We start from the raw sequence: 25,631 nt of genomic DNA, 5'->3' as shown, positions 1-25,631 counted from the left end.
TTTCACCTCAGGCCCAACTCAGAATGATAGCTTGAAAAAGTGCTATTTTATTTAAACAGACAATAAGAGCATGTCCTCATATTGCACCTTTTTCAGCTTGGGAGACACCCTATGGCAATACCTTGGCCAATCAGAGTCGACCTGCCTGGTTTGAATTTGAATAAATGTTTGGCAATTAACTGTTCCCTGGTGCATTCTCTATGGCGACGCCTTTACCAACCAGAGTCAACCTGCCAACCAATCAGCACTCTCTCCTCATGCAGTATAAATTGTTGTTCCCTTCGCTATTGGTATTCTTGCGAACTGTCCTGATGTGTGCAAGTCAAAAAACTTCGACAGTATTTCTCTATTTTCAGCAATACTCAAGTTCTGTACTACCAAACGACTAGGTTCAATACATTTGGGTTTCCAAAGAGCATTTGATAAGGTACCACACAAAAGGTTAACATGCAAGATATGGGTTCATGGAATTGGGGATAATATATTAGCATGCATGAAGAATTGGTTGATGGACAGGAAGTAGAGAGTAATGATAAACAGAGCACTTTCAAGTTAGTAGGCTGTGACTATTGGAGTGCTCAGGCCTCAGTTATTTACAATCTATATTACTGGCTTAGGCAAAGAGACCTAGAGTAATATATTCAAGTTCACTGATAATTCAAAGTCAAGTTGGAATGTGAACCATTAGAAGGACACAAAGAGGCTGCAAAGAGGTAGAGACAGGTTTTGAGTGGGCAACAAAGTGGCAGATGGAAAACAACGTAGGGAAATGTGAGGTTATTCACTTTAGTAATAAGAATAGAAAAGCATAAGATTTTTTAAAAGGTGTGAAACTTTGAAATGTTGATGTTCAGGGAGACTTGTATGTACTCACACAGGAAACGCAAAGTTAGCACTTAGGTACAGCAAACAATTAGGAAGGCAAATGGCATGTGATCCTTTATTGTAAGATAATTGAAGAAGCCTTGCTACAACTCTACAGGTGAGGCTACACATGGAGAACTATGCAGTTTTCTTGGTCTCCATATCTAAGAAAGGTTAGCTTTGATTTGGAGGCAGTGCAGTGAAGGTACATTGTTGGTTCCTGAGAAGAGAGGTTGTCAAATGATGAGAAGCTAAATGAATTGGCTTATTCTCTGGGGTTTAGAAGAATGAGGAGCAGGTGAAGACCATATGGCCCCTCATTGAAACATACATAATTATGAAGGAGTTTGACAGGGTAGATGCTACAGAATCAGGATTACAGATTGATCGTTTATGACTCAGAGGAGGAGAAATTTCTTCACTCAAAGTTGAGTCTTTGGAATTCGTTGAATATATTCACAGAATCACAGAATGGTTGCAACGCAGAAGGAGGCCATTCAGCCTGTTGTGTCTGTGCTGGATCTCCAAAGGAGCAATTTACCTAGTGCCACTGCCTTGCCTTCTCCCCGTAACCCTGCACGTTCTTCCTTTTCAGCTATCAATCCAATTCCCTCTGGATGCCTCAATTAAATCTGCCTCTACCACATTCTCAGGCAGTGCATTCCAGTTCCTAACCACTCGATGTGTGAAAAAGTTTTCCCTCATATCGCCATTGCTCCTTTGCCAATTACCATAAATCTGTGCCCTCTTATTCTCGATTCTTCTACCACTGTTAACAGTTCTTCCCTATCCACTCTGCCACACCTCTCAGGATTTTGTATACCTCTATCAAATCTCCTCTCAACCTTCTCTTCTCCAAGGAAAACAGTTTCAGCCTCCCCAATCTATCTACATAACCGAAGTATCTCATCCCTGGAACCATTTTCGTGAATTTTTCTGCATTCTCTCTAACAACTTTACATTTTTCCTGAAGTGTGGCGCCCAGAACTGGACACAACACTCCAGTTGGACTGCAGCAGTTCAAGGCAGCAGCTCACCACCACCTTCTCAAGGGCAATTAGGGATGGGCAATAAATGCTGGCCTAGCCAGTGGCGTCTACATCCCATGAACGAATAAAAAAAAGTTTAGGCTGAACCAATGTTCTATGCAAATTTAACATAACCCTCTTGCTTTTGTACTCTATGCCCCAATTAATAAAACCTTGGATACTGTCTGCTTTATTAACCAGTCTCTCAACCTCTTCTGCCACCTTTAATGACTTAAGCACATATACATAAAAGCAAAATGGGCCCCCCACCCCACCCCGACTAGGGCCATCTGTCACTTGCTCATCCTGCTTTCTACTCTTCATGTCACCATCAGCACCTCCTTTAGCCAATATCACCACCATCAACACCCCTTCGACCATTTGTTTATGACATCTTTTGCAATCTCTCCTTTGCCTCCACCTATCGCTGGCCTTCTATCCAGCTTCACCTGTCCCACCCCCTTTAACAGTATATATTTCATCACACTTCTCTTTAGTTCCGAAGAAGAGTCATACGGACTCGAAACATTAACTCTTTCTCTCCACAGATGTTGTCAGACCTGCTGAGTTTTTCCAGCAATCTTTGTTTTTGCTTAAGCACATATACATCCTAGTCCCTCTGCTCCTGCATCCCCTTGAGAACGGTACCCTTATTTTATATTATCTCTCCACATTCTTCCTACTAAAATGAATCACTTCACATTTCTCTGTATTAAATTTCATCTGCCATTTGTCCGCCAATTCCACCAACATGTCCTTTTTAAGCTCTACAGTATCCTCCTCACTGTTTACTATGCTTTCAAGTTTCATATCATTTGGAAATTGTGAACTTGTGCCTTGTACATAAAGGTCTAAGTCATTAATATATATCAGGAAGAGCAAGGGTCCAAACACCGACCCCTGGGGAATTCCGATCTGAAAAACATCCATTAACTGCTACTTTCTATTTCCCATCAGCCAATTTTGTATCCATGTTGCTATTGTCCCTTTTATTCCATGAGTTACAATTACAAGTCACAAGGCTGAGGTAGACAGATTATTGTCTTCAGAGGGTCAAGGGCATGGGGAGTGGTTTGAAAGTGCAGTTGAGGCACAAGATCAGCCATGATCATATTGAATGGCAGTGCAGGTTCGAGGGGCCATATGGTCTTCACCTGCTCCTATTTCTAACGTACTTATATCAAGAGTTAGAGAGACGGACACAGTTATGGAGATTTACATTTCTACAGTGAAGCATTGCTTTTAGGATAAATGTCTCAAAGCATTTTACACAAATTAGTTCAGTGCTTTTGCAGTTCAGGCCAAGGGAAAGTGTTGCCATGCATCAACTTGCGTTTACATTAGTAAACAAACTCCCTTATCAGACTCGCAGTCTAATCTCTTTGCTAGGGTTCCATCGTAATTGAAACAAATTTAGTCTCAATTCAATTTCGTCCTCAGAAAAAAACTTTGTCAAATTTGGCCCAAGAAGCCACAAGACAACTGGTGTGTAGTAAAAGGAAAAATGGCACACAAAGGGCTGGGGCATGTTCTGGAGCATTGTAGAGGGAAGCACCAATGTGTCCCAGCTCTGAACTTGCATCTTTCTAGTTTCTCTCCTATCTCCCCTATGTCCTCTCCAAGTTCATCTTGTTCACAAGATCCACCTCCTGCTCCTTCAACACTATTCCCATTGAACTGCTGATCACACAACTTCCCTTCCTGGCCCTCATGTTAGCTAATATTACTAACAGTTCTCTCTCATCAGGTACTGTTTTCGCCCCTTCAAATCTGATATCACCAACCCACCAAAAAAAAACCCCTTGAACTCCATGTTTGACTCCCTCCATTCAGGTTTCTTCCCTTGCCATGGTACCATAACAGCTCTCATCAAAGTCAGAAGTGACATCCAATGTAACTGTGCTAAGTTATCCCTCCTCCACTTGCCTGCAACCTTTGAGATGGTTGACCATATCTCCTCCAATACCTCCATCGTCCTGCTGGTTGGGACTCTATTTGCCTGGTTCCATTCTTATCCACCCAGTCGTAGCCAATGCATCACCTGCAGTGGTACTTTTTCCGATCCCACATTATGACCTTTGGTGTCCCTCCCCAAAATCCATCCTTGGGCTTCTCTTATTTCTCATCAAGCGTATCAGCTGATGTTCAGTTGGTAGGAATCTCACCTCTGAGTCAGAAGGTTGTGGGTTCAAGTCCCACTCTTAGGATTTGAACACAAAAATCAAGGCTGATTCTCCAGTACATTACTGAGGGAGTGCTGCACTGTCAAAGGTACCTTCGACTTTGTTCCCTGCCACAAACCCCTTTCACTAGACACTGAAGCCTTCCCTGTCCCCATCAACTGTCAGAGGCCGAGCCAAACTATTCACAACCTTAGTATCGTATTTGACCCCAAGATGAGCTTCCAACCACATATCCGCTCCATCACTAAGGCTATTGATTTCCTCTTCAGTAACATTACCTGACTCCACCTTTGCCTCAGCTCACTTGCTGCTGAAACACTTATCCATCCCTTTTGTTAACTCTAGCCTTGACTATTCTATTGCACTCCTTGGTGACCTCTCATCTTCCACCCTCCATAAATTTAAGCTTACATAAAACTCTTGATGCTTGTATCCCAACTCGCACCAATTTCCATTATGAAAAATCTCCAAGCTCACTGACGTACATTGTCTCCTTGTTAATCAACACCTCAATTTAAAAATGTTAATCTTGGTTTACAAATCTCTCCATTGCCTAGTCCCTATCTTCATAACCTCCTCCAGCCCACAACCCTCTGAGATTGCTGTGCTCTTCCAGTTCTAGCCTCTTGTGCAAGACTGATTTCCATCATTCTGCCACTGGCCTTCAGCTACCTAGGCCTTAAGCTTTGGAATTCCCTTCCTAAACCTCTCTGCCTTGCTATCTCTGTTTCCTCATTTAAGACATTCCTTAAAATCTATCTTTGACTGGTTTAATACCATCCCTCCCTCATATGGCTTGGTGTCAAATTTTGCTCAAAAACATTTTACAATGTTAAAGGTGCTGTATGAATACACCTTGTTGTTTTACTCTGTATGTAACCCCATGCTGTACCTGTCCAAAGAGTGTTTGATGGGACAGTGTAAAAGGATTTTTATTCTGTATCTAACCCCATGCTATACCTGTTCTGGGAGAGTTTGATGGGACAGTGTAAAAGGATCTTTACTCTGCATCTAACCCCGTGCTGTACCTGTCCTGGGAGTGTTTGATGGGGACAGTTTATAGGGAGCCTTACTCTGTATCTGTGCTGCACCCACCCTGGGGGTGTTTGATGAGGATAGCGTGGTGGAAGCTTTACTCTGTATCTAACCCCGTGCTGTGCCTGCCCTGGGAGTGTTTGATGGGGACATTTACTTTGCATCTAACCCATGCTGTACTTGCCCCAGGCATCCTGACAAGCCAATGTAGAAGGAGCTTTACTTTGTATCTGACTATACTGTACAAGAGAATACGTGATGAGGGCTTGATGTGTGGAATGTAAATTGCTTCATTCTCCAGTAACAACATGTGCCACCTTGATAACCTCAAAAGTTAATTCCAAATGAAAATACCTTACTGAAAATAGAGGTTGGGAGGCTGTTCTGCTGATGTGACAACTTCAAGAGAACAGAAACAATTTTATCTTTTATATACGTCATGATATACTTGAATGACAGTTCTGAGTTAGGACAACTTGCCATTTTGAGCTAAAAATCTAAGTGTTTTCTGTGAATCCTTCTCAATCTCAGCTCTCTCTTTCTCACTCTTTTGTAGTGATATCAGACCCCTACTCGGTGCTGGTCCATGGCTCTATTGTTAGAATGAAAGACTTGTGTTTTGGACATCCCAAAGAGCTTTACAGCCAACGAAGGCACTTTTGAAATAAAATCCAGTAGCCAATTTGCACATAGCAAGCTCCCACAAACAGCAATGTGAGAATGGCCAGATAACCTATTTTTGTGATGTTGATTGAGGAATAAAACATTGGTCAGGACAGCCTTGTTTTTCTTCAAAACTGTGCTGTGGAATCTTTTACATTCGCCTGAGAGGGCAGACAGGACCTCATGTGCTCTGAAAGAAGGCGTATCCAAACTGCAATACACCCTCAGTATTGCACCAGGATGTCAGCCTTGATTTTTTTTGTGCTCAAGTCTCTAGACTGGGACTTTAACCCACAACCTTCTGACTCAAGCAGGAATGCTACCCACTGAGCCATGGCTGACACATCAGAAGGTTTCAGTTTAGCATTGGTTCTGCTACAGCACTAGAAATCCAGAGATTATGAATTCATATCCCGAGCTGGAGAATGTTATTTCTGAATCAGCCTGTTAAAACTGCTACCAATAAAAGTGACCACGAAGCTGCTAGATTGCTGTAGAAACCTAAATGGTTCACTGATGTCTTTTAGGAAGAGAACCTGTCACCCCTACTCAGTCTGAGCCTACACGTGACTCCAGTCGTACGCTAATACAGTTGATTGCACCTGGAGTGACATGTAATTGTGCCAAAACTATTACAAAGAATAAGAATAAAAAAAACGGCCAAACCATACGGACTTCAGCAATTCAAGGCAGTGGCTCCCCATCAATTTCTAATGTCAATTAGGAATAGGCAATAAATGCCTTGCCAGCGGCACCCACATCCCAAGAATTAGTTCAAATGAAGAATGAGAACTCACAGCTTGAATGCAAGAACGCTTATCCAATCTTTCCCCAACACAAGCAAGATCATGCAACCAGTATTTTTATGTATTTCAGGCGTAAACACATAATCACTATCTGTCCAGCACAGTGCTGTATGAATGTGACATATTTCCCTGTTTTGCTCATCAAAACATTTGGACAGGGACAACTGATTGAAACAATGACTGAAATGCACCTTGGGCGCAGACAGCCTGGATGAGTCTTCTTAATGGATCATTCCAGCCAGCATCTATAGCGAACCAGCCTTGGTATTGCTGCATATTGTGCAAGACCTAGGTGGCAGGCGCCTGGGGCATCAGCACAGGATGGAAAGCAGTATGTAAGTAGCACTGCTAAAGGCCAGTGCAAAATGTTGCATTTGAGAGCAGAGTGCACAGGATGGACCCGATCTGTGGTTCACTCCCAGTTTGGTCACATAACAATGCTCCAATCTTCTAGGAGCAAAGTCTAAACAGATCCTACTCTTCTTTTGCTATTTCGCTGTGGGGAATACTCTGTACCGCATCTCCCGAGGGCAGCCTGGAACACCAGACTGGTAAACACTATCACAACCGGGAGAAAACGCATGTTGTAACCCGGTTGCATGGTTTAGCCCTGATTTGGCCACTTCTTTCCCCTCCTTTTTTTTTAATATTTATTAAAATGGGTAAAAAGATAACAGATAAATGTCTAACTGCATATACTGGAAATCTGAAATTGAAGAAAACTGCAGGGCTGTCAGCATCTGATAGAAACAACAGGTTAATGGTTGTGATGGCATCTTAAATATTAATAACTTATCTTGCATAAAGAAAAGATCTAATGGAGTGATATAAAATAACTAAAAAACAAGAAGAAAACAACATGCCTTCAGGAGTATGGATCAAGAGATACCGCCTCTTGCCAAGAAACTCTATAAAAGCTGCAGGAAACCTGGTCTTTTTTGTGTGTCCCTGATCTTCATGACCTTCAGAATCACAGTTTCAAAGTTTCATCGTACTCATGCTTCTGTTCTAAACTCACCCACTTCTTGCTGACGTACAGTTCAGTGGGCAGCCTGTGGTGCCCTTCTCAAGAGACCATTACTGAGTCGATACAATAAGGCTAGCTATTCTGGAGAACGTAGTGATCCAGTTCTGTTCGGTTGTTATCTGACAGTTCGACATGCACTCAGTTTGTAGCAGAGGTCACTAGGTAAGGGCAGTCGATGCTTCCCCTTCCAGCCACGCCCCCAGGGGTAGCACTCTCGTCTCAGGGTTCAAAAGGCTGTCGGTTCAAGCCCCACTCCAGAGATACTCCTAGTGTAAGACTGAGGAAAAGCTGCACTTTCAGAGGTGCGGTCCAGTCAGATGTGATGTTAAACTCTGCCCTCTCAGGTGGATGTAAAAGATTGCACGGCACAATTTCGAAGAAGAGGTGAGAATCCCCAGCGTCCTTGGCCAATAACTTACCCTCAGCCAATATCACTAGAAAACAGGTGGTCTGGTCATTTTAACTTGCTGTTTGTGGGACTTCACTGTGTGCAAACTGTGACAATCATTCTGTCCTCAATCCTTCCTGGAATGCAGTTGCCACATTTCCCTCCATTACAACAACTACACTTCAAAAGTACTTAATTGACTGAAGTGTGTTGGATCATTCAGTGGTCATGACATGGGCAATGCACGTTTTCAGAGACACTGAGGGAGCACTGTGAGTTTTTTCAATTGCTTGCAATCGTGGAACTTCAAGCTTCTTTACTGCAGCTAAAACAAATAATTACATGGCTGCTTACTGTGAATCTGGCAATGAATAGACCAATAGGCACATCCATATTCCTCATCAACGCCCACGAAAAGGAACAAGCTTACATTTATACAATAACTTTCCCATCTCAGGATGCACCACACAGGCTCACAGACAATTAACTAATTTTGAAATATAGTCACTGTGGTACTGTAGCCAAGCTAAGCACAGAAAACTCCCACAAACACAGTGAGATAAATGCTCAGTTCATATGTTTTTGCAATGTTGGCAGAAGGATAAATATTGGCCAGAGCACCTGAGAAAACCCCTCTGCTCTTCTTCAAAATAAGGCCATACAATCTTTTATGACTTGAGAGGGCCGACGGTGGCTTGATTTAACATCTCTTCTGAAAGGCAATACTTTTCCAACACTGAATACTTCCTCAGTACTGCACTGAATGTGTTAGCCTAGATTATGGGTTCAGTCCCTCAAGTGGGATTTGAACCTATATAATCTTCTGAGTAAGAAGTCAGAATATTATCACTGAGCAAACTTCATCAGGGGTGATGAACAAGTAGTAAATACGAATGGGTTAAAAACTTTAGAAACCCAAAAACATCATCCACCTTAATGATCCCAATTTTTAAAAACATTCCACACACCTCTCTCTCCTTCATAGCACCCACTTTCCCTACTGAGTATCTATCCACTTCTCCCTCACGTTCGCCAGTAATACTGATCTCTACCATTCCATAGGTTTAGCATCCTCTGTGTGAAGAAGTTAAAACCTTTTCCTCATTTTTTTCTTTCCTGAGCTCTAGTGTAAAGTAGTCAACTGCATTAATAATGTTAATTTTATCTCCACCCCTTAAAATCTTTACTTTCGGTTGTTCTCCAGGTATTGGGATTTGGAACGTCACTGGCATAGCTGCATTATTGCCCACATCTAGTCATGGGGCAACCAAGAAGGTGGTGGTGAGATGCCTTCTTGAACTGCTTGCAGTCTGTGTGTTGATGAGGCTCTGATAATATTGTAACATTGGAGATTCCAGGATATTGACCCAGTGACGGTGATAGGCGATCCAGTTAGAATGGGTGTGACAGGCAGAATGTGTTCTTAGCAGAAGGGGCTGTGGGCCTGGGAGGGTAATTAAGACACAATGGGAGAGTGTGGCTTATGGTGGTATTTAACCCCTTAAAGATGCAGACTACTATGCAGAAAGCTCAAAATTCAGCTCTGAAGGACCAGGAAAGAGCAAGTTCAGGGGAGATGTGTTTGCCATGTTAGTACAGGTTGAAGTCTGGGCACAAAGCCTCCCCTGCCTACTCTCAAATATTATTCTACACCAATTCCACACAGCCTGTCCACCTACCTGCAAATTATATCTGATACATAGTAACAAGTTTGATCCCATAGTGCAGTTTAAACTTATTATGTAAGCTACCTTAGGAAGGATCACAGGAACAGGAATAAGCCATTTAGCCCCTCGAGCCTGTTCCGCTATTCAATTAAATCTTGGCTGATGTTATGACACAGTGGATGGTAAATACTGAGCTGCTCAAATCCTAGAGGGAAATTTGAAACAGCTGCCACAACTGTTTTGCAATTTGTATTTTTATTTCAAGAAGCGTGCCATTAATTAATTAGTAATAAGACCACTAAGTCTTAGAGGTTTTTTTTTACAAAACTAAATTAAACATTTATTAATAAAATAAATGATTTTAAGCACATACATAGGTTTACAGGTTACTACTATGATAATTCTTCACTCCCCTAATTAATCTAGCTCCCAGTTATACCTTCGTTAAGGCATTAGTAAAACTGCATAGATTTCAACAGACCCACGCTAAGCACTCAATACTCTGGACAGTGAAATTTAAAATGAATTCACCTATCTTTGGGTCCTGGAGACAGCAGCTTGGTACATAGAAGCTGGAGACTTTTCACACTTCTTGGATCTTAAAATGCCTTCTTCCTTACACATAACCTCATCTCCTTTATACATGTTTCTCCCTTTTTAATGTTAATTCCATTGTTCCAATATGTCTTTGCAACTATAATTTTTCCAAAATATAAATCTTTCATAGTACTCATATTATCAGCAATCTTTGGGGAAATAAACATACTGTTTGACTTAGTCTCTGTTGGCTAGGTGAAACACCATGCCATCTCTTTGAAATTCACGACTCTGGTTTATGTAAAAATGCAAATGTTCTTCACACTTTACATTCAAAACCTTCATGCATGTTTATCAATTTAGCATGTGAAACCTGGTTTCCCGGCTGCCTGTATGACACACACACACACACACACAGGCACAGACAGACAGACAGACACACACACACACAGACACACACATTAATCCAAACCCCACTATTAACCTATCTTTGCAATAAATTACAATAATATTATGAAAATTATATTTTATGATGCCCTCCCTCCTTACTGGAAAATGACTGTTACAATTTAAAATGAAGGCTTCCTTTTCTTAACTCATCTTACATTACCTCATATACTTATCTGTATATCCGCACTCATAAATTACCAGATGCATGCATTAACATAACATACGTACAAATCCTTGGTATCAACAGAAATCATTTCAGTTCAGTGTCCAGGTTTATAAAAGTCCAATTTTCCTTTCAGCTTTAAACTCGGCAATGCATCTGCAATCAGATTTTCACGTCCAGCCACATATATAATCTGTAGATTAAATGGGTGCAGTAATAAACTCCATCTGAATAGCCTTGCACTTCTGTTTCGAAATTTGTCCAGAAACTTTAAAGGATTGTGGTCTGTATAAACAATTGCTTCTGAAGAATTGTTTGCCACGTAAATCTCAAAATGCTGCAATGCTAACACCAGATCCAGAGTCTCCTTTTTGATCATTGAATAACTTCTCTGCTGTACATTAGACTTCCATGAAAAATACCCTATCGGTTTCTCAATCCCAGTGTCATCTTCCTGTAATTCCTATATCGCTTGTGTCAACGGCCAACTTAAACTGCTTTGCATAATTGGGTACTGCCAAAACCGGTGCTGTAGTTAATAGTTTTCAAACTGTTAAATGCCTTCTGACACTCCTGTGTCCATTGAAACTTGTTTTTTTATTAATAGTTCAGTCAACGCTGCTAAAATTTGGCATAAATTTCCGGTAAAACCCACTCATGCCCAGAAATCTCAAAACTTCTCATTTTGTTGTTGGCACGAGGAAATCCATAATAGCTTTGACTTTCACATCTCTCAGAGCCACCTTATCATGTCCAATCATGTCCTTATCATGGTATGGCCTAGATATGTAACTTGCGCTTTCACAAATTCACTTTTAGCCAAGTTTTCGTCACCAGATTAGCTTCTTATAATCAATTTAAAAATTCTTCCAGATGTTGTAAATGCTCTTTCCACGTTTGATTGAAAACTATCAAGTCGTCAGTACAAACAGCATAATTGCTCAGTCTTGCAATTACTTTGTTTGTCAGTCTTTGAAATGTTGCAGGTGCATTTTTCATACCAAATGGCATGACTTTAAACTGATATCGTTGACCTGGTGTCACAAAAGCCAATATCGTCTTTGCTCTCTCTGATAACGGTACTTGCCAATATCCTCTCAGCAAGTCAATCTTTGTGATAAATTTTGATTGTCCCACTTTCTCAATACAATCTTACAATCGTGGTATGGGATATGAATCCACTTTTGTCACCACATTCACCTTTTGATAGTCCACACATAGCCTTTGTGTTCCATCCAGTTTCGGTACCAGTACAACAGGCGAACTCCTGTTACTGCAACTAGACTCAATGATATCATTTTGATGCATGAATTTAATTTCTTTCTGTACTTGTGATAACTTTGCCGATTTAATCTATAAGGATGTTGCCTTATTGAAAATGAAATTTCTACAAATACATCATGAATAGCTAAATTTGTCCTCCTCAGATTATTCCCACAAATAGCTTTGTGTGACTGCAATAGCTTCTCCAAATCACTTCGGCACTTGCCTGGAAGATAACTCAATATTACATTTAAGTTTTCAAGTATTCCTTCATCATCCAATTTGATTAGAGGAAAATCAATTTCAGAATCCTGCATTTCTACCTCTTTTTCATTATCTACCACCACTAACACCTCCTTTTGGTCCTCTTCCCTGTCAAAGTACTTTTTAAGCATATTTACATGACACATCCTCTGCTTCTTTCTTCCATCTGGAGTATTTATTAAATAATTTATTTCACTCAGTTTCTTTTCAATCCTGCAAGGCCCACTAAACCTTGCCTTTAACAAGTCACCCAGTACTGGTAACAGAACTAGCACTTTCTCTCCAGCAACAAAACTACAAGCTGTAGCTCTCCTTCACTTCACTTTCATCACTTGCTGTGATATCTTTAAATGTTCTCCAGCTAACTCTCATGCTCTGTCCAATCTTTCTCTGAAATTTGATACATAACTCAGGACAGCAGTTTCAGAATTTTGACCCACCTATTTCTCATGAATCAATTTCAATGGTCTTCTTACCTCATGGCCATAAACTAGTTCAAAAGGACTAAAACCTGTCAATTGATTAGGAGCATCCCTTATAGCAAATAACAAAAGTATATTTCCCCTTTCCCAATCCTGCAGATAGTCCTGTATACACCCTTAATCAGTTTGTAAAGTTTGAGGCCATCTTTCCAAAGCCCCTTGTGACTCAGGATGGTCAGTTGTTGACTTAACCTGTTTTATCCCCAAGCTGTTCATTACTTTCTTAAATAGCTGTGACATGAAATTTGAAGCCTGATATGATTGTATTTCTTTTGGTAAACCATATCTTGTAAAAAAATTCAGTCAGCTCTTCCATAATTCTCTGTTGTAATATTTCTCAAAGCTATCGCTTCAGGAAACCTTGTAGACACATCCATTATTGTCAATAAGTACTGACTTCCACTTTTAGTCTTAGGGAGGGGTCCTACACAATCAATCATGACCCTGGTAAAAGGTCCTTCAAATGTTAGATTAGGAATTAAATGTGCCAGCTTAATCACTGCTTGTGGTTTCCCTGTCACCTGACATGTGTAACATATTCTACAGAATTTGACTACATCTCTATGCAATTCAGGCCAATAAAAATGTATTTTATATTTTCGTCTGTCTTTCTAATTTCCCATTGGAATTTCATGAGCTATCCTCAAGATCTCATTTCTATATCCAAATAGTATAACAATCTGATGTACTTCCCTCCAGCTTTCATTTGCTGAAACATGATAAGACCACCATTTTCTCATTAAAACATTACCCTTAAGGTAATAACATTCTGCCTCTGTTTCTGAGTAAGCTTTTTGATATAACTGTCTTACTTGCGTATCCTTTTCCTGTAACTCCACCTTTGTCTTGAGCTAAAAATCTCAGCTGCATTCTCCATTCTTTCTTCCTGAACAATCTTATCAAAAACAGTGTCAACTAATTGGACTTCCACACCTTCTCCCTGCCTTTTAGCTTCCTATTCTTCTTGTTTCAATCTGTGATCTTGTTATCACACAATCTGGCAACAATCCAGGATGCTCTCTCTGCAACACTTCTGTTGAAGACACCTCTACAGACTGCTCAACTACCATAGGCATCACCCACATCTGTGAGCCAGCTATATCATTACCTAAAATAAATTGAACCCCAACAATGGGCAATTTTTCCACTACTCCAACAATCACCTCGCCTGTTTTCCACCTACTCTTTAAATTTACCTTCCACAAGGGAATAGGTTTAGCATCTCCATGAACTCCACTTATTATCAGCTGTTCCTGCAATGCACCCTCTGAACAACAAACATTACTATCCCACAACATTAAGGATTGACTAGCCCCTGTGTCTCTTAAAATTTTAACATCTTTACCTGCTCCACCCTATACAGATGGAAAGACTTTCCCTTTACATACAAAATCGTTAAACATTTCTGCAACCTGCTCCTCAGAACACCCTTGGGTAAATTGTGAACACTTTCCCACATCTTTACCCATCACTGATTCTCCCTGTTTTACCTGTGCACAAACCATTGGTCTTTCCTGTGCCTGAACCTCAGAACCCACAGTACTTTTACTTCCAGAACTCCTCTGAACCCCAATAATCCCAACAGATTTTCCCTGTAATTTCCAACACACAGACTTTGTGTGTCCAACTTTGTCACAATGAAAACACCTCAAGATTTGAGTGTCACTTCTACCCTCAGCACCTTCCTTTTTATTTTGAAAAAAACTTCCTGGGAATTTCTACCTACTCCTTCTCTTCCCTGACTACACACCTTCCTTTCACCTCACCACTTTCTATTCCTTTTTGATTTAAAAGGGTGACAATAAAAAAGTTTAGCTCTATGAACTAACTCATAATCATCAGCTATCTCTGCATCTTGCCTTACCGTTTTAATCCTCTGTTCTTCCACATGAGACCTAACTACAGAAAGAATTGAATCCTTAAATTCTTCCAAAAGAATTACTTCTCTAAGAGCTGCATATGTCATCTCCATTATTAATGCCTGTAGCCACCGGTCGAAATTACTTTGTTTTACTCTCTCAAATTCAATAAGTTTGGCTGTTCTCTTATACTCCTAAATTTCTGTCTGTATGCCTCAGGAACCAATTCATATGCAATCAAAATAGTCTTTTTTACATCTCTTTGACATTTCTTCTGACAATGAAGCATAAGCCTCATGTGCTCTACCCACCAACCTGGATTGTAACAATAGTGTCCAGTTTTCCTGTGGCCATTTCATCTGTTTAGTTATCTTCTCAAATGAAATAAAGAATGCTTCAACATCTCTTTCCTCAAACGTCGGAAGAGCTTGTACAAATTGAAACATCTCCCCACTAGGTTTTAGGTTAAAGGTTTTCTCATCATAACTTACCTCAGCATCTGATGTCTCCTTAAGCCAGTTCTCTCTCTCTCTTCTTTTTATCTTCCATTGCTAACTTTTCCCTCTGGAGATCAAGTTTTCACATTTCTATTTCTTTTTTAAATAATCTCTTTTCCCTTTCTTTTTCTGCTGCCTCTAGTTCCAGTTTCTTCGTTTCCGATGCTTTTTCCTTTTCATTTGCTTCCAATGCAAATTTTCTCAGTTCCTTTGCTTGTTCAAATTCAAGCCTCTTTATTTCTAACTGAAGTCTCACTACCTCCAGCTGTGACTCACTAGTGTCAGGCATCATGTTCAACTTTAAAGTGCTGTGCTATCTCTTCAACTATGTTTGCTTTCTTTGCCCCACAGGTAACCTCAGCTGTAACTTATCCACCAACTCACTTAACTTACCCTTAGATACTTGTTGTGCCCCAATCAGTTATATATCTACTTCCAAAATGTTTTAGCCATGGATACAGCCATTTTTGTAGTTTCACCACTTAAAAAAATACCTCACACCAACTCCTGAATTCAAAGTGCTTTTCGTACTCGTAACCTTATGATTCATCAACGTCAAACCAATCAAGGAATTTCAAATATATCCTGCAAAGGGCCCCCAATTTTGTTATGACACAGTGGATAGTAAACGTTGAGCTGCTCAAATCCCAGAGGGAAACTTGAAACAGCTGCCACAGCTGTCTTGCAATTTGTATTTTTATTTCGAGATGCATGCCCTGAATTCAATAGTAACACGATCACCGAGTCTTAGAGGCTTTTACAAAACTAACTTAAATATTTATTAATAAAAGAAATGATTTTAGGCACATACATAGGTTTACAGTTTACTACTATGATAGCTCCTAGCTCCCCTAATTAATCTAGTTCCCAGTTACACCTTCATTAAGACAATAGTAAAACAACACAAATTTCAATACACCCAGGCAAAGCGCATAGTGCTCTGGACAGTGAAATTTAAAATTAATTCTCTTATCTTTGGTTCCTGGAGAGAGCAGCTTGGTACATAGAGGCTGGAGACCTTTCACACTTGTTGGGTCTTAGAATGCCTTCTTCCTTACACTAACCTCATCTCCTTTATACATGTTTCTCCCTTTTTAATGTAACTTCCATTGTTTCAATACATCTTTGCAACTTTACTTTTTCGATAATATAAATCTGTCCTAGTACTCATATTATCAGTAATCTTTGGGAAAAATAAATACACTGTTTGGATTAGCCTCTGTTGGCTGCTGTAACACCTTACCATCTCTTTGAAATTCATTATTCTGGTTTATCTAAAAATGCAAATGTTCTTCACACCTCACATTCTAAAACTTCAGTCATGTTTACATATTTAGCATTTCAAACCTAGTTTCACTTCTGATACATCAAAGCACCCAGGCCAGCTGTCTGCAATTCAATTAAAACACACACACACACACACACACACACACACACAAACTAATCCAAAGCCCCACTATTAACCTACCTATACAATAAATTACAATAATATGAAAATTATTATATTTTCATGACACTGTTCTGTACCATAACTCCATTTAAGGCCTTTGCTCCAAATCCCATGATACCCTTAGCCAACAAGCATCTATTGGATTATATTCAATTGACCCCCAAAGACTTTGGAGGGAAAGGTAGTTCCAGATTTTCAGTGAGTGCCAACTCTCACTTTTGTTAACCTCCCACTGGACCATGACCCCACCCACTGAACATCAAACCATTGTTTCCAGGACTGTCACTGATGTCATTCCTCTGGAGATCTTCCTTCCACAGCTTCCCACCTCATAGTCCCTTACCCCAAAGAGCTTGCTTCTACCTCCTTCCCAAAATCCACAAACAGGGTTGTGCTGGTAGACCCATCTCCTTTATACATGTTTCTCCCTGTTTAATGTAACTTCCATTGTTCCAATACGTCTTTGCAACTTTACTTTTTCCATAATATAAATCTGTCCTAGTACTCATATTATCAGTAATCTCTGGGAAAAATAAATACACTGTTTGGATTAGCCTCTGTTGTCTAGGTGTAACACCTTACCATCTCTTTGAAATTCATTATTCTAGTTTATCTAAAAATGCAAATGTTTCAGCCTGTTTCTGCCCCGCTTATTTCTTCCTATATTGACTATATTTTTTCTCCTCTAGTCCAGTCTCTTCCCATGTATATCTGTGACTCTTCTGATGCCTTACATCAGTTCAACAATTTCCAGTTTCCTGGCCCTAACCGCCTCCTCTTCTCAATGGATGCCCAATGTCTCCTTCCTCTAATGGGAACATTTTTTACCCATCTACTCTGTCCAGACTCCTGATTTTGAACACTTCTATCAAATCTCCTCTCAACTTTCTCTTCTCCAAAAAAATTCCTTCCTTTTTCCTCAACCGAAGATTCCCACCCCTCCCCCCACCCCATTCTGGTTGAGAGAGTGTTCAATCATGCCTGACCCATTTTCCACACTTCTGCTCACTCCGCTTGCCCTCCCCCCCAGAACCACAATCCCTTTGTCCTCATTTTCCACCACATCAGCCTCCACATTCCAAGTATCATTCTCTGCCATTTCTGCCACCTCCAGCATGGTGCCAGCACTAAACTCATCTTCCCCTCCCACTCCCTGTCAGCATTCTGAAGGGACCATTCCCTCCGCGACACCCTGGTCCATTCCTCAATCACCCGCAACACCTTGCCCCCCTTCTCAGGGCACCTTCCCATTCAATCACTGGAGGTGTAACACTGCCTTTACCTCCTCTCCCTACATTGTCTAAGGTCCCAAACATTCCTTACAGGTGAAGCACCAATTTACGTGCACTTCATTCAGTGTACTATACTGTATTCACTGCTCACAATGGTCTACACGGGGAAGACCAAACGCAAATTGGGTGACTGCTTTGTGGAATACCTCCACTCAGTCCACAAGCATAACCCCAAGCTTCTAGTTACTTGCCATCTTAATTCATCACCTTGCTCTCACTCTCATATTTCTGTCCTCAGCCTGTAGTGTTCCTGTGAAGCTCAACGTAAGCTCGAGGAACAGTACCTTATCTTCTGATCTGGTACTTTACAGCCTTCTGAATTCAACACTGAGTTCAACAATTTCAGGCCATGAAGTCTGTCCCCCATTTTGATTCTGTTTTATTTTTGCCATGTGTCGATCTGAATCTTGTTTTTCATGCTTTTGATTTTGACAGAGCTATACATTATTCTGCCATTCACACTCACTCTGGACAATGTTTTGTTTCTTTACTACAACCATTACCACTCCCTTTGTCTTTTGTTCCGTAACATCCTATATCATTTAATCCCTCCCGTCCTCTGCCTTATCCTAGACCTTGCTTTTAGCTCTTCCCTTCCCTCCCCACTTTCAATGGCTTAAAACCCATCACATTTCTATTTTCCTTCAGTTCTGAAGTCATATTTGACTTTCAAGGTTAACTGTTTCTCTCTCCACACAAGCTGCCAGACCTGCTGAGTATTACCAACACTTAGTTTTTATTCCCAATTTTCACTTCCTTTTGTGAAAAAATACTTCTTGATTTCACTCCTGAATGGACTTGCTCTGATGTCTAGCATTCAGATTATGTTTTGGATTTCCCACCAGAGCACGAGCTTCTATCTACTCTATTGAGACTCTATTTAATTACATCACCCCTCACCATTTAAACTCAAGGAAATACAAGCCAAGTTTATACAATAATTTAACCCCTTTATTCCCAAGTATCATTCTAATGAATCTGCACTGCAACCCCTCTGAGGCAAATACAGCCTTCCTAAGGTGCAGTGCCCAGAACTCAACGTAGTACTCGAGAAAGGATATGACCAAGGTAAACAACAGCACATTTCAACTCCTTGAAATAAAAACCAATATTCCATCAGCCTTTTTGATTACTTTTGTATCTGACCATAACGATCTGCGTCCATGGGGACCTTCAGAAAAACATGAAAAAGAATACACAACAGTTATACACATCCCAATTGAACTTACTCCCAGGGGTGGGTGAAAATTGTGTGTCAGCTTGGCTCAGTTGTCAGAGTCAAACAGCTATAGTAGGTTCAAGCTCCACTCCAGCACTAAAGAACATAACACAAACTGGCCTTTGGATGCAGCACTGAAGGAGTGTTGCACTCCCAGAGATAGAGTCCATTAGATGAGTCATTAAACTATGGCCCCATTTGTCTTTACAAATAACATTAAAACCTCACAATATTAGTTGAAGGTAATGAGGGAATGTTTCTGTTATCCAACATACTGTCCTTACTCAATACCACAAAAACAGATTAATCTCTGTTCCATTTGTGGGATCTTGCCATGTGCAAAATGGTTGTCATATTTTCTCATATCCAAGTCACTGCACTTAAAAACGAATTGTGCAAGGTGATTTGATATAAAGTAAATGTAAATGTTCTTTTATTACATTATTTTGGATTCCTCCCAACATAATCTTCACATCAAGTCCACAATAATTCTGTAACATTACTTAAAAAGAAAAAAAAATCCTAAAAATGTTTCCTGAGAGAAAAGGAACCCTAAAAGGCAAAACTCAAAACATGAGGGAAACATTCACACAAAAACCACTATGTGGGTCCCTTGATGCCATTGCCTGAGATAATTTGAATTGTTTCATAAAATTAGGAATTCCTGTCTCTCTTCCTCTGCAACTCCCCCAATTCATGCAGCATCTGCAGTGGAGTAGGACACCAGCTCTCCCTCAGTGCAGAAAGGGCAGTTACCCCCTTACAATTTATAAGGTGAAATTGGCTTCTATCAATTCCCTGCTCCTCTTCCCAAAAGTGTAGTTGAGATAGGGAAGTCTATGGCCTGGAAGATCAGATTTTTATATTGTGAAAAGCATGGAGCACTATGCTAACACTGCATTTTCACAAACATGCGCAGATTCATCAATAGAGCGAGAGGATTCTTTTCTTTGCTGTTATGATGGGGGGAGGGGGTCAGAGACGGTTTCTGTGGGTGGGGAAGAGAGAGAAATAATTCAGATGCAGGCATATGGGCCATTAAAGAAATTTCACAAAAGGAGAGACACAGAAATAAAAGTGATAGGGAACGAGGAGACATATCCATCAGAGTTGACGCTTTATTGGCGAGCTGGCCATTCCTCAAACAGTGACCAATTATAAGTGGCAGCATCTGCCCAAAGTCAGGCCTTTAGGAAAGACAGAAGGGCAGGTTAGGCATATTTCACATTCATCAGACACAACAATTAAATGGACTAGCATTCCCTGAAAGACTAAGACACAGCTTGCTATTTTTTGACGCATGTCTCAAGTAAAAATCGATTGATCTCAAAGAATGTCCCTTGGCAATTATGAAATATTAAATCCAAGCCATGCTCTTTTTATAAAATGCAGTTTAATTTTTTTATATATTCATCGCATTTTTCATTTGATCAATTTTAATAAGTTGGAAATATGCTCTATAAAGTATATATTTTTTAAAAAGACACCACCATCGTTTAGTGCCATTCTTCATAATATTCTTTATTTTAAAAGAGGCACAGATTTTAATCAAAACATCTTGGACAGATCTTTGCTTGATAAACGTTCAGGTGCAATTTGAAATAAAAAAAATGATTTCCATTTATGCAGTGACCTACCACATCTCAGAAACATCCCAAAATCCTTCATATAAAATGAATTACTTCAAAGTGAAGTCACTGGCACAGTATGTAGATAAATGTCAGCCACACTGCATACAGTAGGATCCCACAAGCAGCAATAAAGTGATAATTTGTTTCTTGTGGCACTGATTGAAGGAGAAATTGCTGGCTAGGACACCAGGTAAACATTCAAACCTTGAACCATCAGAACAGCCTTCGATTGTAACTGTAATCTCAGACAATGCTGCACTCCCCTCAGTGCTGCTCTTGAGTGTCAGCTCAGATTGTGTGTTCAGGTCTCTTGAGCAGGGTTTGAATCTTCTGATCCAGAGTTAATAATGCAACCAAATGATCCCATGTGGCACATCTGGTTTAAGGCAAGTTGTGATCGCTACTAAATTGGATCACTGCATAGTAAAGACACTTTTGCGTTTCAGACTCACTGCAGCATTACAATAGGGTACTGTCTGATTAGATAAGTTTGGAGACTTTGTCTTGAATGTAGTTGAATGCAGTGTTATAAACTGTAATCTTCTCCAGCCCTACAACCTTCTGAGAACTCAGCATTCCTCCAATTCTGGCCTCTTGTGTATCCCCGATTTCCTTTGCTTCACCATTGATGGCCGTGATGGGCTCCAATTTCTGGAAATTCTTCCCTAAACCTCTCTCTTTTCATTTAAGGTGCTCTTTAAAATCTATCTTTTTGACTAAGCTTTTGTTCACATGCCCTAATATCCCCTTGTTCATGCTTTTGTATTATTTGCTCCTTTAGTGTGTGACTGATATAGAAGTCACAGGAATACAAACAAAATACAATGAATATGTGGGTTCTTTATTGTAACTTGAACTGGAACATATATATACCCACCAAGAGTACAAGAGCATGTTTTAAACACGTCTTATTTTGTCCATCCACGACTCCTGAGCCATGTGAGACAAGACATCACTTCCTTCAGTGACTCTCCATTTACAGTTTCTTAAAGTGATCCCACAACAACTCCCTTTTTACCCCCAAAGATAATAACATATCCCATTAATCAAAAAAATTTGTACAGTATAGAGTACAATGATGTTGTGGTTCAGAGCAATTATTACTGCAATAAAACTAATAGTAATTTACAATTGCACAAAACTAAGAATCTCAAAAATGTAGAGGAACTTTACTTATTCAACCATATCTTGCAATCATAAACATCTGCTCAGAGCTGTGATAATCTTCTGATTCACTGGCAATTCAGAAATTTTGTCAACATATTCTTCATCTGTACACAAGGCACCGAGGTCTTGGCTGTCAAAATCTGCTTCAGACTTTATCTGTGATGCAACAGGGGTATCAGGTGTGGTAACATTGTATAACTGAGTTGACTTCAGTTCCGTCTGAGAATTGCACCATTATGTGTCTTGGTCTCGTACGATTTGGGCTGGTTGCATATCCCAGCTACCGCTGCAGAGTGCCATGTTCCCAATGAATGATTGAGAAATCTGACCTATGATATTCACAACTGAGTCAATTCTGGTCCTGCTTGCTTGCTTCACAACACCTTCAACTTCCGTTGTATGGAAAGGAATACATCTCTTACTGTTGAAAACTTAGACAGATGATGACTGGGCAGCGTAATTCTTACCTCCTTCCATAACATCAACTCTGCAGACAATGGTATGACCATGTCCGAAGGAGTAGCTTGAAGGTGTAGCACTACAGCCTTAATATCCTGTCCTGTCTGCCTATGCTTAATTAACAACTTGATGGTGTGAACTATGCACTCAACCATACCATTTGACTTGGGATAATGTGGCGACGATGTTACTTGACAGATTGCCCTTCTGCCACATGTCTTGAAATGGTCTGCCAGTGTATTCCAGCCCAACATCAGAGATAATTTCTTCTGGGTATGCCAAATAAGCTGAAAAGAGCGCTGATTGTATCCGCAACGACTGCACTGTATATGTAGCTGCCTGATGATTAGAAATTTTGTGAAGTAATTCATAATGAAGAGGAAATTATAGACTTGAATGTGACATGTCTGTATCAATCTTTGCCCATGGATGTGGAGGGATCCTATGCAGAATCAGGGTTCCTTCTGTTGATTTGGTTGCTAACTTTGACATGCATCACAGGATTTCACCACCTTCTCAACATCATCATTGACTCCTGGCCAGTAGACTGTCTCTTTGGTAAGATGTCTCATATGTTCAATTCCTAAATGCCCTTGACATTTGTGAGTTATAATATCAGAATGCAGAGCTTTGGGTAACAGGACTTGTTTCCCTTTGAGACTCACCCCTCGGGATATACCGAAATCATCTCAATAGACCAGAAATAGCATAGGCATTTGGTTACTTCCTGTATGGTGTCAGGCCATCCTTGGACAAACACCTTCTACAACAATAGCATAGGGTCACTTGTAGTCTCATCTCTTAATTGCTCGCATTTGTGGGTCCAAAACTCATGAGATTGAACTTCAAGACATCTTCAATCTCAATATCCACAATTGGACCAAGCAAATCTAGCAAGACAGCTGCATCTTAATTCTGGTTAGATAGCCTGCTTGGTGTCTGATATAATCACTTTGCTGCTTGGCTTATGTAGAACATCATAATTGTACCCTTGAACCTTCACCAACTGCGGAGCAGCACTCGCAAGCGCTCTGCACTCCAATGGCTTGTGGTCAGTTTCCACAGTGAAGTGCTTTTCAAAAAGGTACGTGTGAAATCTGTTTATGCCAAAGACTGGAAAGAAGGTTTCATGCTCAGTATTGGAATGGTTAGCCTGGGACTGTGACCAACTCTTCAATGTGAAGGTGATCAGCTTTCCTTCCCGCAAGAGGCATGCACCCAATTCCTTCTGGGATGTGTCAACTTCCAAAACAGTAGGATCGCAGCATTGCAGTACACTACCCTGGTTCGATGATACTGAGGTCTTCCTGCCACAAGCAGGGTGTATCTTTGTGCAGCAGTTCCCTTAGCGGTGCTGCTTGCTCAGCGAAATTAGAGATGTACAGGGCCAGAAAGTTAAACAGCCCTAGGCATCGCTGTAAGTCCTCCTGATCCTGGGGAGTTGGCATAGCTCTCACATCCTCTATTTTATCCAGGGCTGGGTGTTTTCCTGTGGGAGAATATATCAGCTCTTGTCTTTGCTGGCATGTCATCAACTCCAAACTATGGATCCGGGAGTTGACCTTCACTTTGAGCTGATTTTTCAGAAGTGTCCATTTCTTGCTAGGGTCCTTTTGATTCTCAGCCACCAACCCTGAAGTATTGATCTGTTTCATAACCCAGTACGATCTTGATTTTTACAGCCTGCTTCTCTGGTTCACTTACTCCTTGATCCAGGAAACACAATTTCACCCGTTGGTGAAATAATTTGAATTCAGAGATTATATCTGATGCTTTCCTATTCATTTAAGTGCTATTTTCTCAATATTCTGGCTTCTTTAAAAATATTGACTTTGTCACAGATTTTCCTTTTACAGGCACAGTATTTCTACAGACTTGCCTGTCTTTTTCACAGGCTCATTTCTTTTCTTAAAGCTCAGTTTTATTTTAAAAGAGTTCTGCAGCCACAAGCAACCTTCCCTCTGGTGGGAAGATCCTCCATTGTTGATGTGGGGCCATTCGCATGCGATTGGATTATGCCCCACTCACAAAGTGATTCAGTGCATGAGTCCACAGACAGCAATGGCCGCTGTTTCTCAAATTTCTGATGTCAGAACTACGGGCAACACCAATCCTGTGGCCATTAACTTGCCCCCCTTGACACCGATCTGGCTGTCGTGTGGCTACTGTACTCATGGTGGGGCGTTATGCATTGTTGAACTCTTGAGATGCTTTCAGCCAGTCCGGGTAAGCCACCAGCTGTTACTTTATTATACTTGCAGATCAGAATTCCTCCAGTGCTGTCACTATGTTGTACGTGTTTGTCTTCAAAATTTCTCAACTGCTGCCACCATGTTACATTGCTTGCTCCTTTACTTTGTGACTGATAAAGGAGTCACAGAAATACAAACAACATACAACAAATGTGTGGGTTCTTTATTGTAACTTGCACTGGAACATATATGCACACCACAAGTACAGGAGCATGTTTTACACATGTCTACACCCACAACTCCCAGGTCATAAGAGAGGTGACATCACTTCCTTCAGTGACTCTCCATTTACAGTCTAAAAGTGATCCCGCAACAAATGTTCCTGTGATGCAAGTTGCTGTTACAGTTGCATTTGTATTTGGGAAACTCCAGGCACATTTCCACTTTGCAAGGTCACCATGCTAAGGATTAAATGTCAAGAGAAGGGTTTGAGCGCCATAGTCGACAAATCATAAAACATAAACACCAGCAGTGTGATGAGCCCATCTGGAAACTACAGAAGTGTTTTGCTCAGACAACAGCATCTAAAACTAATATCAATACATTTGGATTCACGTAACCTTTCGTAGTGTCACACTTGGAGCAGTGTCTCCAGTATTGGTCACACACAGCAGGGTAATAGCAAGCCCCCGGAGAAAGTTAGAGAAGAGTGAGGAAAATTAAATCCAGTCTTAAGGTATTTACTTATTAGGATAGATTTCAAGCATTGGACCCTTTTTTTTAGTGAAACGTAGGTTTAGAGGGGCTACGATTGAGGCTTACAAAATGAAGAAGGGTTAAGATTCTGTCCAAATAAATAGGTTATTTGAGATGGAAATGGGTGACAGGGCTACAGCCATGCAGGGAAAAAAAAACCCAGAGAGAGTTGGGTTAGATGTCAGGAAGTACTTCTCTTTTTAATGTCATTGCCTTATGGAATAAATTACTGATATATACAGTGAGTATGGTTGCCTTGCATTCTTTGAATTGAAGTTGGACCAGGTCC

At 40.5% G+C, this 25,631-nt stretch overlaps 1 protein-coding gene across 3 annotated transcripts in view; it reads right to left on the bottom strand.

Moving 5' to 3' along the window:
* Positions 1-25,631, bottom strand: part of LOC121280139 (transcription initiation factor TFIID subunit 4-like) — a 333,722-nt gene that overhangs the window by 40,197 nt on the left and 267,894 nt on the right. For 2 of the 3 annotated variants that reach the window (XM_041191821.1, XM_041191823.1), the window contains one exon: positions 24,811-25,047. The exons of the other annotated variant lie outside the window; for it this stretch is intronic. In XM_041191821.1, coding sequence (XP_041047755.1) covers positions 24,874-25,047 — 174 coding nt within the window. In that variant the 3' untranslated portion in view covers positions 24,811-24,873. Of the gene's footprint in view, positions 1-24,810; positions 25,048-25,631 lie in introns of those variants that run through there. 3 annotated transcript variants of the gene reach the window in all.

The sequence above is a fragment of the Carcharodon carcharias genome, chromosome 7, assembly GCF_017639515.1.
Source record: "Carcharodon carcharias isolate sCarCar2 chromosome 7, sCarCar2.pri, whole genome shotgun sequence".
NCBI lineage: Eukaryota > Metazoa > Chordata > Chondrichthyes > Lamniformes > Lamnidae > Carcharodon > Carcharodon carcharias.
This window is presented reverse-complemented; position numbering and strand designations above follow the sequence as displayed.